Source organism: Gekko japonicus, unplaced genomic scaffold, assembly GCF_001447785.1.
Source record: "Gekko japonicus isolate JY-2015 unplaced genomic scaffold, Gekko_japonicus_V1.1 scaffold10, whole genome shotgun sequence".
NCBI classification, from domain to species: Eukaryota; Metazoa; Chordata; class Lepidosauria; order Squamata; family Gekkonidae; genus Gekko; species Gekko japonicus.
This window is the reverse complement of record NW_015167526.1, coordinates 1,942,963-1,955,098: the sequence shown is the minus strand read 5'-3', so window position 1 is coordinate 1,955,098 and position 12,136 is coordinate 1,942,963. Positions and strand designations below refer to the sequence as shown.

Here is a 12,136-nt window from a genome sequence, read left to right as displayed (position 1 = left end):
CTATCCAAAATGTACTGCACAGTTTATGAACTTCAGAGCATAATTTCCAAAATTATTTGCACTGCACATAAGCTTAGTTTAGAAAACAGTTTGTATGCTACACATTAACATGATGAACTATTACTCACCCGTGACAATGGTGATGGAGTGAATTTATCACGATGAATGGAAGGAATCCATTTCTCTTTCAGAAGAGCATCAGATGGAAACTTGAAAATATTAACCCTGTTATCCTCATTATAATTCCCTTTGCAACCAGGCACACAACAGCGAAAAGGCATATTTAATCCAGAATTGAAGGACAGAAACTGTTGGGATTCTTATTTAAAGTTTGCTAGCAGAGTATTAAAGAGGCAGAGTCCATGGTGTGTTCAAAATATAAAATATAAAAGTTTACTGCAACCTAGCATTGGAAAAGGTGCACAGGATATAACAAAGAGCAAAAATCTCTACATCCTCACAGCAAAACTGGAATGGCAGAATGGTTGGCTTCTCGGTCAGAACAAAGAAACAAAGAGACAGGAAGAGGGGCCATAAAAATGCAAACCAATGCTCTCACACAAACAGGCAACACTAGTCTTTTATTGAAGTCTTTATCCAACACTACATCGACTGAATTCAAACTGCCAAATTCTCCTCATACTCTGCTATATTCAACAAAACATTCCTCACAGTCTTAACTCCAAACTCTCTAACTCTGCAAAATTCAACAACACATTTAAAGGGACACAACCAATTAACTGAAATCATTACACAAAACAGCAGCCCTCTGCTTAGCCCCACATACGCACAGGGGGATTGTTATGACTACTCTCGTAGCCATGGCAGTGATGTCACGACTTGGTGGTCAGGCCTTCCATATAGGGGGTGGTGGCAGGGGGCGGGGCTTGTTGCCTGTGCCCACCCCCTGGGCTCCTTACTGCTGGAGCTCCGCTCCTGTGCGCTCCTGCAGGACATGACCCCTGGGGCTGCCGACCGCCAGGTGCTAGCCGGAGACCTCCTGGGATCACAACTGATCTCCAGGCTGTACAGGTCAGTTCCCCTGGAGATAATGGCCGCTTTGGAAGGTGGAATCTATGCCATTATGCCCCATGGAGTCCCTCCTTCCACAAACCCTGCCTTCCCCCGGCTTCCCTTCTAAATCTCCAGGCATTTCCCAATCCGGAGATGGCAACCCTTTGCCAACAGGTGCTGGTTTCTTAAGGTAGAGATCTGTGCTACAGACTTCAATCAGTTTTGTCCTGGTCTAAGAGTCCCCAAGAGAAACCTGGGAACTGTAGTCTGGTGAACCGTTTGCTGACCATTTGCTGCTGACCATTTGCTATCCAGAGCCTCTCTTATGGAACCACAACTCCCAGAATCCCTTGGGGATGCCACTGAAACCGACTTTAAGTCTGAGAACCAAGTCTGAGTCCAGTGGCACTTTAAGATGAATAAAGTTTAATTCTGGGTATACGCTTTCATGTGCATGCACACGTCTTCAGATACATTGAAACAGACTTCGCCAACAATTACATATAGGTAAATGGGAGGGGGGGTTAGTTGTCAGGTAGAGCTAATCAGAGTCCAGATACATAAGTAACTGAGCGATGTATATCTAAGATTGGATTAAAGCAGCTGATAAACCCTGTGAATAGCAGCAAATTAGCATACAGATAATGAAAGAGTTAACAAACAGATGCGAGAACTGACTGACTTAGCATGTGTAGTGAGATAAGAACCCGATATCTCTGTTAAGCCCTGGGGGTTCCATTGTCCTGAGTGCTGGAGGTCTGTAGTGCTGATCTGCACGAGAAGCATGAACCTCATGATCCTTTATCCTGGGCGACTTCAACTCAGAGGAGCAGGTGAAATGCCATGACCGAATGTTTTTGGATAGGTGGGGAGGCTCCCCTGCACACAGAAAACTAGCAGTTCAGGAGAAAAGTGAGCTTTGATGCCTTCTGCACGATTAATTTCTTCTTTGTTTCCACAGGCGGTCTGTCCATGGCTCCACCCCAAGCTGATCCCACTTACGCCTCTCCTGGAGCCACCCGGGATGACAGAGTAGGCCCCGGATACTCAGCTCCCGCGGCCAGAGAGGAGCGGCCGATGAGGCAGGTGACTCCGTACAGCCAAGCCGCCATGCCGCCTGCTGCCCCAGCACCTTCCCGACAGCCTCCTCAAGAGGAGGAGGAAGATGAGGCCAACAGCTATGACTCCGATGAAGCAAGTAGGTAGTCTCAAGTCATGCTGGCAAAGGCAGCTCTCGTTCTGCCACCTTTTGATCCTTGGGCTGCCTGGGAAGACAAAAAAAAATTGGCTTGCTATTGGAGACAACAAATGTGCAGCATGTGGAATCCAAACCCCTCGACGACTGCATGCCTGGCTCAGCTTTTGCAGGCTGAAATTGCAACCGGTGTCGTCCACGGGTTTTCGGATTTATTTATGCCACCAGCTCAGAGGTTAAGACACTGACTGCAGACCGGAAGGTCTGTGGTAGCAGTTCGAGACCCGAGTGCTGTATGACTGAGTGAGCTTCCATCTCTAACCCAGCAATTCGAAAGCAAGAAATTGCAAGTAGATAAATAGGTACAGCTTCAGTGGGAAGGTAACAGCATTCCATGCTCCTCGGCGTCTAGTCATGCTGGCCACATGACCACAGAGAAGTCTTCGGACAGCGCTGGCTCTTCGGCTTGGAAACCGAGATGAGAACCGCCCCCTAGGGTCGGATTCGACTGGATTTCGAGCAAGGGAAACCTTTAAGGACTAGGCTGGGGGGTCCCCAACCTTTTTGAGTTAGTGGGTACCTGTGGAATCCTGACACAGCGCAGTGGGTAGAGCCGCTAAATGGCTGCCACTGGAGGCAGAGCAAGCCCCAAAATGATTGCGCCAGCTTACCTTCAGTCGCAGAGTGATGATCGTTGTGCTGTGGTGGCAGCTGCCGCCAAAGCCAACGTTTTCCAAAAGCTGTACAGGTGATCGACTCTTGTGGGGGTGAAAGCTCCATCAGCCCCACCCACTTTCTAAATACACTTGGCGGGGGCAAGGAAAGGTGTCAGTGGGTGCCTTACGTTGGGGACCCCGGAGCAGTGTTCCCTCTAAGCTGAGTTAAGTGTGAGCTAGCTCACAGTGTTTTAGCCTCCAGTTCAGATTTTTGTCTTAGCTCAGGAAGGGATGGCTCCAGAGCAAACTAATGTATGCAGTCGCCAAATCGCTCGCTCACCACTTTAATGCCAGGAGCTCGCAAAGTAGAATTTTTGCTCACAAGGCTCCACAGCTTAGAGGGAGCATTGCCCTGGAGTAGAATTTTCCTTTTTGGAAACCAAAAAACGGAAAGTGAGGTTTTTATAATGCTACAGTCTATGCCAGTATCTGAATTCCTTCCCTGTGCAAAGGCAGTAGGCTAAACCAACCCAAGTCTTGACTCCCTTCGTCTTTCGGACAGTTCCCACCTGCCTTCAGATTCTATTATCCTTCTGAAATGGTTTAGCTTTCACTTGCAACGCAGTCATTTTCTAATGAGCTCGTGTCCCGGAGTCCTCGGAGGTCCACGACTTCTTCCTGGGGACCCGCTAAGTGCTTTTAATGGCTGGTAAATAAGTAATTGGGAGAGGAAATGAATTTCGTGAGCCCGTTCCTCTGTTTCTCGTGGAAAAATAACGAGCTGCCACCCCAGCCGAAAACACCACGCTGGAGGACCTGCATTATTCATGGCAGATGAGAGAGCCCGGAGGCACCTTTGTACGGCCTGACTTCTGCACACTTGGAGAGGGGAAATTGGAACCCGAAATCAGAAGTGGCACCTTCCAGGCCTCTCTTGCATCAAGAGGACAAACGCAGCCTGCTGACCAGTGTTCCCTCTAAGCTGAGTTAGCATGAGCTAGCTCACAGTTTTTTAGCCTCCAGCTCACACATTTTTTGTCTTAGCTCAGGAAGGATGGCTCCAGAGCAAACTAATTTATGCAGCAGCCAAACTGTTCGCTCACAGCTTTAATGCCAGGAGCTCACGAAGTAGAATTTTTGCTCACAAGACTCTGCAGCTTAGAGGGAGCAATTGCTGCCGACCTCTAGGTGGAGTCCGCAGATCTCACAGAATTATAGTGGCTCTCCAGACAACATAAATCACATCCCTATTGTTATTTTTTTTGGTCTGCCTTTCTGTCTATCTATCTATCGACTGCCTGCCTGCCTGCCTACCTGCCTATCTATCATCTGTCTGTCTGTGGCTGCGGTCACACTGGCGGCTTGTTGCGATATGGTGCCGCCTTGAATTGAACCGGTCTAAAGTGTCGCAGGGCATATGAGCCACACAGCACACCCTGCTGCGGGTTACCCATGGAGACATCCCATGGGAAAGCATCTGCATGATTGCAGCAGCTCAGCCACAGAGCGTGCTGCAAAAACATCAAAAACCATGCGTGTGCATAAGTGTGCTCATGCGTGCGCGCACACACATACACATGTAGGCAATTTTTTTTAAAAAAAAATCCTCCCTAGCGGCAGAATGGATCAGCAGGTTCAGATGGCTAAATCCGTTCTGCGTGTGCTCCCCTGTGTTCAGACACCCGGCCACGCGCAATGACAGCACGGGGAACCAAAAACACCACTTGTGAGGTGGTGCCTTTTTAACCCGGCTCCAAGTCGTCCTATGATGGGATATGCCTGACACTCGCTATTATTATTAGTAGCCTGGAGAGAGGACTGAGAGGTGATACGAGAACCATCTTCAAGTACTTGAAGGGCTGTCGAATGGAGGATGGTGCGGAGTTGTCTTCTGTTGCCCCAGAAAGTCGGACCAGAACCAACGGGTTGAAATTAAACCAGAAGAGTTTTCGGCCAAACATGAGGAAGGACTTCCTGACAGTTCGAGCGGTTCCTCAGTGGAACAGGCTTCCTCGGGAGGTGGCGGGCTCTCCTTCTTTGGAGGTTTTCAAACAGAGGCCGGATGGCCATCTGACAGCCATGTGGATTCTGTGAACTGAGGCAGATCACGAGAGGGAGGGCAGGAAGGGTTGCCTCAGGGCTTAGTTCTCGTGGCCCTTTCTTACACGCCCAGGGAAATGCTGATCGCCACTTTAGGGTCAGGAAGCAATCCTGGAGGTTTTTTGTCATCTTCTGGGTGTGGAACAGGGGTCACTGCGGGTGTGGAGGAAGAGGTATTTGTGATTGTTCCTGCCTTGTGCAGGGGGTAGGACTAGATGACCCTGGAGGTCCCTTCCAACTCCATGATTCCATGGTTCTGTGATTTTATGATTATTAGTAGTATTAGAGCTGCCATGTTGTGTTAATTAATTGGTTAGATTCATTGTTGAAAAAGCATTTTCCATGATTAAAGAGTGACTCTCCCTTCAGTTGATCAGGCAGTTGCATTTTTGTAAGTTAACTTCAATACCAAGTGCTGATCAAAACAGCAGACTGCTCGTGCCATCTTGCAAGCTTGCAAATATGTGTGCTTGTTGTGTGTTTGTGAGAGACAATCTGCTTCCTTTATTTATGGAAAGGCTGCAAAGAGGCTATTCAGAGGAAGTATTGCTTTTCCTTTAGAGCGATTGTTCTTTCTTATATGCAGGTTTAATTGATAGCAAATCTTCATAGCTTTTTTTTTTTTAAATCTCCATTTAATTGAGAAATGCCCAAGGCTTCAAAACCGTAATATCATTTTAAAAATCACACACAAATGAAAGAGATATGATATTCAAATAAGAGCAGTAAGTAGTAGAGTTTCCTATTCAAACAATAGCAGATAATTTGTTTAAAAAGCATTGTGGATCCGAGAAGCGAAGCAGAGAATTAAAAAATAATAAAGTCGGCCACGGGAAAGATAATAAAAGAGCGGCGGAGTAAATAGAGGGAATGCCGGGAGGAAGCTTCCAATTAGGAAGGCAGTGGCAAACCACCTCTGTTCATCTCTTGCCTTGAAAACCCCTTGAGGGGTCACCAGAAGCCAGATGTGAATTGGCGGCACTTAATTACAATTAGTTATTGATTGAAAAGGTCTGTGACCCTCCCTGTCCAGTCAAGGTCTCCAAGGTGCCCTACAGACAGACATTAAAACAGTGTGATCTGAGGGCTCAGGAAAGAAACACGGCAAAAAAAATCAGAACAGTATTTCCCCCCATGGATTGTTTTTCCCCCAAATTTTTCCAGCATAAGAACTGAAAAATTTGGGGAACGTTGGAACAATTCCCATGAAATATTTTCCATATAAAATGCACGAAACGCTTTTTGGTGCAGTGGTTAAGTGCGTGGACTCTAATCTGGGAGAACTGGGTTTGATTCACTACACTCTTGCAGCTGCTGGATGACCTTGGGTCAGTCACAAGTTCTCTCAGAGCTGTTCTTTCACCAGCAGTCCTTGAAAGAGCTCTCTCAGCCCCCCCCCCAACATCACAGGGTGTCTGTTGTGGGGAGGGGAAGGGGAAGGGGAAGGGGAAGGAGAATGTAAGCCGCTCTGAGACTCCGATTGAAGGGCGGGGTATAAATCCAATCTCCTCCTCCTTCTTGAGACAAGGTTTTACTCAGAATATGTAGTATGAAGAGAGGAAGCCTGGGTGTCCCAGATCTTAGTCTGATGCTCAAACTGCAACATCACAAGGGCTTTCAAGTAGATCGTCTTCAAATGTGACTAATTGTGTTCGTAATTAATATGCTCTTATCTGTCTGATGATGACATGCTATTGAAGAATCTGATGTTAGGAAGTTTCGCTTAAGAGCCGGATGTGCTGCCGGTTCCTTCTATGCCCATGTGAGATGGTTTCTCTCCAAAGGATGCACTTCTTTTTGATGGCCAAATGTGGGCACACGGTACACAGGTGTGGCGTGTGCTCTTTAACTTTTATTTTCCCTTACGTCTCAGATGCACTAAGGTACTCGGAGGGCTGTCTTCGCAAATTTGCTTGAAGAAAACTTAAGCCAAATAGTGTAATGTTTTAACTTAGTTGTAAATGATGCGTTTTACATCCTTACAACAGTAAAATAAATTTAGGGTTGGTAACAAAGTATGAATTCCTTATATTTCAGTTTTCCCTGAATGTATGAAAAAAAATCCCTCTGTTTTTGTCTCCTTGGCTTTAGTATTTCTAAGAACTGCTTAAGGGTACAATGCAAAACAAGGCAGGGTAATATGATCTATGATTTTTTACTCAACAGCTTTCTCGGAATAAATAACTAAGTCATGATAAAGTCATCAATTTTCCTGCCCCTTCTGTTTCCCAGCCCTTTCGGCATCTTTATCCCCTTCTTCCCTCCCCCCACCACAAGCCGGTTTGGTGTCGTGGTTAAGTGCGCAGACTCTAATCTAGGAGAACCGGGTTTGATTCCCCACTCCGCCACTTGCAGCTGCTGGAGGACCTTGGACAAGCCATAGTCCTGATAAGAGCTGTCCTTGAAAAAAGAGCAGTTCCTGTCAGAGCTCTCTCAGCCCCACCCACCTCACAGGGTGTCTGTTGTGGGGAGGGGAAGGGAAAGGAGTTTGTAAGCCGCTCTGAGACTCCTTTGGGTAGCGAAGGGCGGGGTATAAATCCAATCTCCTCTTCTTCAAGAGAGCCAGTTTGGTGTAGTGGTTAAGTGCGCGGACTCTAATCTGGGAGAACCGGGTTTGATTCCCCACTCCTCGCACCTGGCTGGATGACCTTGGGCAAGGCATAGTTCTCTCAGAGCTGTTCTTGAAAAAGAGCAGTTTCTGTCAGAGCTCTCTCAGCCCCACCTACCTCACAGGGTGTCTGTTGTGGGGAGGGGAAGGGAAAGGAGTTTGTAAGCCACTCTGAGACTCCGAGTGAAGGGTGGGATATAAATACAATCTCCTCCTCCTCCTCCTCCTCCTGTCTCTAGGCCTGTCTTTCTGTGGGTCCCTCAGCAAACTTGTGTGTTGCTTTCAGATAGGGTTGCCAACCTCCAGGTAATGGCAGGAGATCTCCTGGGATTACAAATGGTCTCCAGGTGACAGAGCTAAGTTCGGCTGGAGGGAATGGCCGCTTTGTAAGGTGGACTCTCCGGCGCTGTACCCCACTGAAGTCCCTGCCCTCCTCAAGCACCATCCCCCAAAACCTCCAGATTTTCCCCAACCTGGAGCTGGCAACCCTACTTTGAGACCTACCCCCCCCCCCCCCCCCCCCCGCAAAGAAATGTCCAGGGGAAATGACAATGCGAGATTGCTGAACCCAAGTTCGTTCACACATTCAGAGCAATGGGCTGCCCTGGACTGAATAGGGAGATAGGGTTCTTATCTCACTAAAGATGCTAATTTCCTACCACCCCCACCCCCATTTCCCCTCTGCTCCAGTCAAGCCGACTGCAATGTGCCTAGTCCCTCTTCATCCTTTACAAGCATTCTTTACAACACCCCTCCTACCTTCTGACTGGGATGAAAGGGAGCTTTGACACTGGACAGCTCATGCCCCCAAACCCTTATTGGTCTCCAAGGTGCTCTTAAACTCGAATCTTACTGTTCTCGCCTGCCCTAAAAGCCTGCCCTAAAAGCACTGCACTGGCTGCCAATAGCATACCGGATTCAGTTCAAGGTGCTGGCTCTTACCTTTAAAGCCCTATATGTTCAGGGACCTACTTACCTAAGGGACCGCCTTTCCCCATATGCCCCCCAGAGAGCACTAAGATCGGGGTCCCAAAACCGCCCGGCCCTCCCAGGCCCTAAAGAAGCCAGGCTGGCTGCGACGAGGGCCAGGGCCTTCTCTGTGGCGGCTCCTTGCTGGTGGAATGAGCTCCCGGATGACATCAGGGCCCTGCGGGACCTTCTGCAGTTCCGCAGGGCCTGTAAGACGGAGCTCTTCCACCAGACCTTCGAGTAGGGTGCTGCCCAACACCAACACCAGCACCCACTTAAGAGCCAACAGCCTGGCAAGAACCCGGATTATGGTGGTGGTGACCATCTGGATGTGAGAGAATGCCGCCATCTTTTATTGATAAAGGTAAAGGTAAAGGTTCCCTTGCTCGAAAGCCAGTCGAGTCCGACTCTAGGGTTGCGGTGCTCATCTCCGTTTCAAAGCCGAAGAGCCAGCGCTGTCCAAAGACGTTTCCGTGGTCATGTGGCCGGCATGACTAAACACCAAGGCCCACGGAACGCTGTTACCTTCCCACCGAAGTGGTACCTCTTTATCTACTTGCAATTTCTTGCTTCCGAACTGCTAGGTTGGCAGGAGCTGGAACTAGAGACGGGAGCTCACTCCGTCATGTGGCACACTCGGGTCTCGAACTGCTGAACGACCGACCTTCCACAGCCTGCAGTTCAGCGTCTTAACCACTTGAGCCACCGCAGCTCCATCTTTTATTGATACTTAACGTTTAATAATATTAAAATGGTTTTATATGGTGTGGTTTTAATTTAGTTCCTGTGTTTTCATATGTCTTGTTGACTCAATATAAATATATATGTTGCAAGGCACCCTGAGCCTTCTGTGGCAGGGGAGAGTGAGATATAAATTAAACAAACAGATACTGCAGCTCAGCATGGCCATCCTCTAAAAATATATATATATATATCTCTTCTCTCTTCTTTCTTCTCTCTCTCTCTCTCTTCTCCTCTCTCTCTTCTCTCTCTTCTCTCTTCTCTCTTTCTCTCTTCTCTCTCTCTTCTCTCTCTTCTCTCTTCTCTCTCTCTCTTCTCTCTCGGCAGCCACTTTGGGAGCTTTGGAATTCAGCCTCTTGTACAACCCTGAGAACAGCTCTTTGCACTGCGCCATCATCAAGGCGAAAGTAAGTTGGGCCCTTCCGGGTGCAGCCAGCAGCTCCTGGAATTGGAGATCTGCATTGGGATTCCGCACTCCCCCGCATGAAGCCAGCTGGGTGACCTTGGGTCAGTCACAGCTCTCTCGGAGCCCTGTCAGCCCCCCAAATAAGTCTCGCTCACCACCTAGTGGCGCATATTGCTAAAAGAGCTAGAACTTCAGGCTGCCAGACAATCTTAGGGTCTCCCGCCTATACTACACGTCAGTGGGCACCACATTGGGCTCCCCTGTTTTAGGAGCCCTCTTCGGTTGAACAGGCTTGGCCAGTGCCCCTGGGAATCCAGTGCGCCCCCCCCCCCATAGAGTCCTCCCCAGAATCCTTTGCAACATGCAAACATTTCCAGGGCTTCTCAGTACAGGTGTCCATGTAGAAAAGGGTTTCTTGAGACCGCTGTATTTTGAAAGGTACTGCTGTGAAACCATCTTCCAGGGTTTTTTAAAAAAATCAATTTTCTGAAGGTGTCCACCTGAGTCAACCATTGCCAGGCTGGTTAAATTTTGCCTCTCCTGCCCTCTTCTCTGAGGAATGACTGATGTCTTCCGATTTTATTCCTGCCTAGGGACTGAAGCCGATGGACTCCAACGGGCTGGCTGATCCGTACGTCAAGCTGCATCTGTTGCCAGGAGCCAGCAAGGTAACGGGTGATTTGGTGTCATCGGCTGTGCCGACGTCCTCTTGGCCTTTCCAGTATTGATAAGGAGGGGGGCAGTTTTGCACAAGGTGTTGGGTCTTTTGGAGCCACCCAGGTGCTCTGTTCAAATCAAGGTTGCCATCAGGAGCCTGGAGAACCCCTGGAGAACTCATAGATAGGAAATCTGGGGCAAGAGATGCTCTGTGTTCTTGGTGCTTGGAGGGGGGGCAACAGTGGGAGGGCTTCTATTGTCCTGGCCCCACTGCTGGACCTCCTGATGGCCCCTGATATTTTTGGCCACTGTGTGGCAGAGTGTTGGACTGGATGGGCCATGGGCTCGATCCAGCATTGGCTTCTCTTATGTTCTTATGGACCTAACAGCATCAACTATACCATCTCAGGCTTATTCACATGCTCATCTTCTAAGATTGTATATGCCAACAGTGCCATTTGGTTCTCTGCATAAGGCAAACAAGTCAAACGCCAAAGGATGAATGGACACAAATCTGACATCAGGAATCACAGGACTGAGAAACTTGTAGGCGAACACTTCAGCCTCCCAGGACATTCGATGGGTGACCTCAGAGTAGCTGTTTTATTGCAAGGGAACTTCAGGAATAGACTGGAAAGGGAAATTGCTGAGCTGTAAGTTATTACAGCACTCAGAACAATGGAATCCTCAGGACTTAACAGGGATATTGGTTTCTTATCTCACTAAGTATACTAACCTCATTCAGCCCTTACGTCCGTATTCTCACCAATCCCCCAGAAGGGCCATACGTCCTCTTTATTTTATTTCTTATTTGGAATAATAGATTAGAATGTTGTTGTTGTTCAGTCGCACAGTCGAGTCCGACTCTTTGCGACCCCATGGACCACACCACGCCAGGCCCTCCTGTCTTCCGTCGTGCTCCAGAGTTTTCTTAATTTCATGTCTGTTGCATCAATAACACTGTCTAACCATCTCATCTAGGGGGCGGGCACATGCAACAAGCCCCACCCCCTGCTCCTTCTCTTCCTTCTTTCCTTCTATTTCTTTCCTTTTTCTTTCTTTTCCTCCTTTTTTCCTTCTTTCTTTCCCGCCTTCTTTCCTTCTCTCCTTCTTTCCCTCTTTCCCTCCTTATTTCCTTCTCTCTCTCTCTCTCTCTCCCTCTCTCTCTGCACAGATCTGTGTGAGGGCAGATCTGTGTATCCCCCCCATAGCTAGCAATCCAAAACAGTCCAGAGGCACCTTCAAGACCAAGTTTTATTCAGGTACAAGCTCTCCCTCCTCTGTGAGGACAGATCTGCACATCCTCCCCCCAATAGCTAGCAATCCAGAACAGTCCAGTGGAGCCTGAGCGGTGGGCGTTGCCTTCGGACACACTTCCGGTGATGTCAGGGTGTGTGGCATATGCAAATAAGTTATGCTAATGAGCTCCTGCACCTCTTTATAAGAACATAAGAGACGCCAGTGCTGGATCAGGCCAAAGGCCCATCCAGCCCAACACTGTATCACACAGTGGCCAGAAATACCAGTGCCATCAGGAGGTCCACCAGTGGGGCCAGGACATTAGAAGCCCTCCCACTGTTGACCCCTCCAAGCACCAAGATGTCCGACTCGACTGTGAGACTGAACAACAACATCTATATATCTAATTCCCAACTTGCCCCCGGAGTGCGGATCGCTAAATTAGCGCTCCGGGGGCAGCTGGGGGGGCGGGGGAGGTTTGTGCACATGTGGGCCAGTCCCCACATGTGCACAAAAATAAAAAAAGTTGAAAAAAATTTCGAGGGGATGTT

General features: G+C 48.5%; 1 protein-coding gene across 1 annotated transcript in view; it reads left to right on the top strand.

Moving 5' to 3' along the window:
* The window catches only part of RPH3A (rabphilin 3A), a 134,762-nt gene that overhangs the window by 102,415 nt on the left and 20,211 nt on the right, over positions 1-12,136 (top strand). Inside the window, exons 14-16 of the mRNA XM_015413214.1 lie at positions 1,979-2,212; positions 9,611-9,690; positions 10,283-10,357. Of these exons, the coding sequence (XP_015268700.1) occupies positions 1,979-2,212; positions 9,611-9,690; positions 10,283-10,357 (389 nt within the window). The remainder of the gene's footprint in view (positions 1-1,978; positions 2,213-9,610; positions 9,691-10,282; positions 10,358-12,136) is intronic.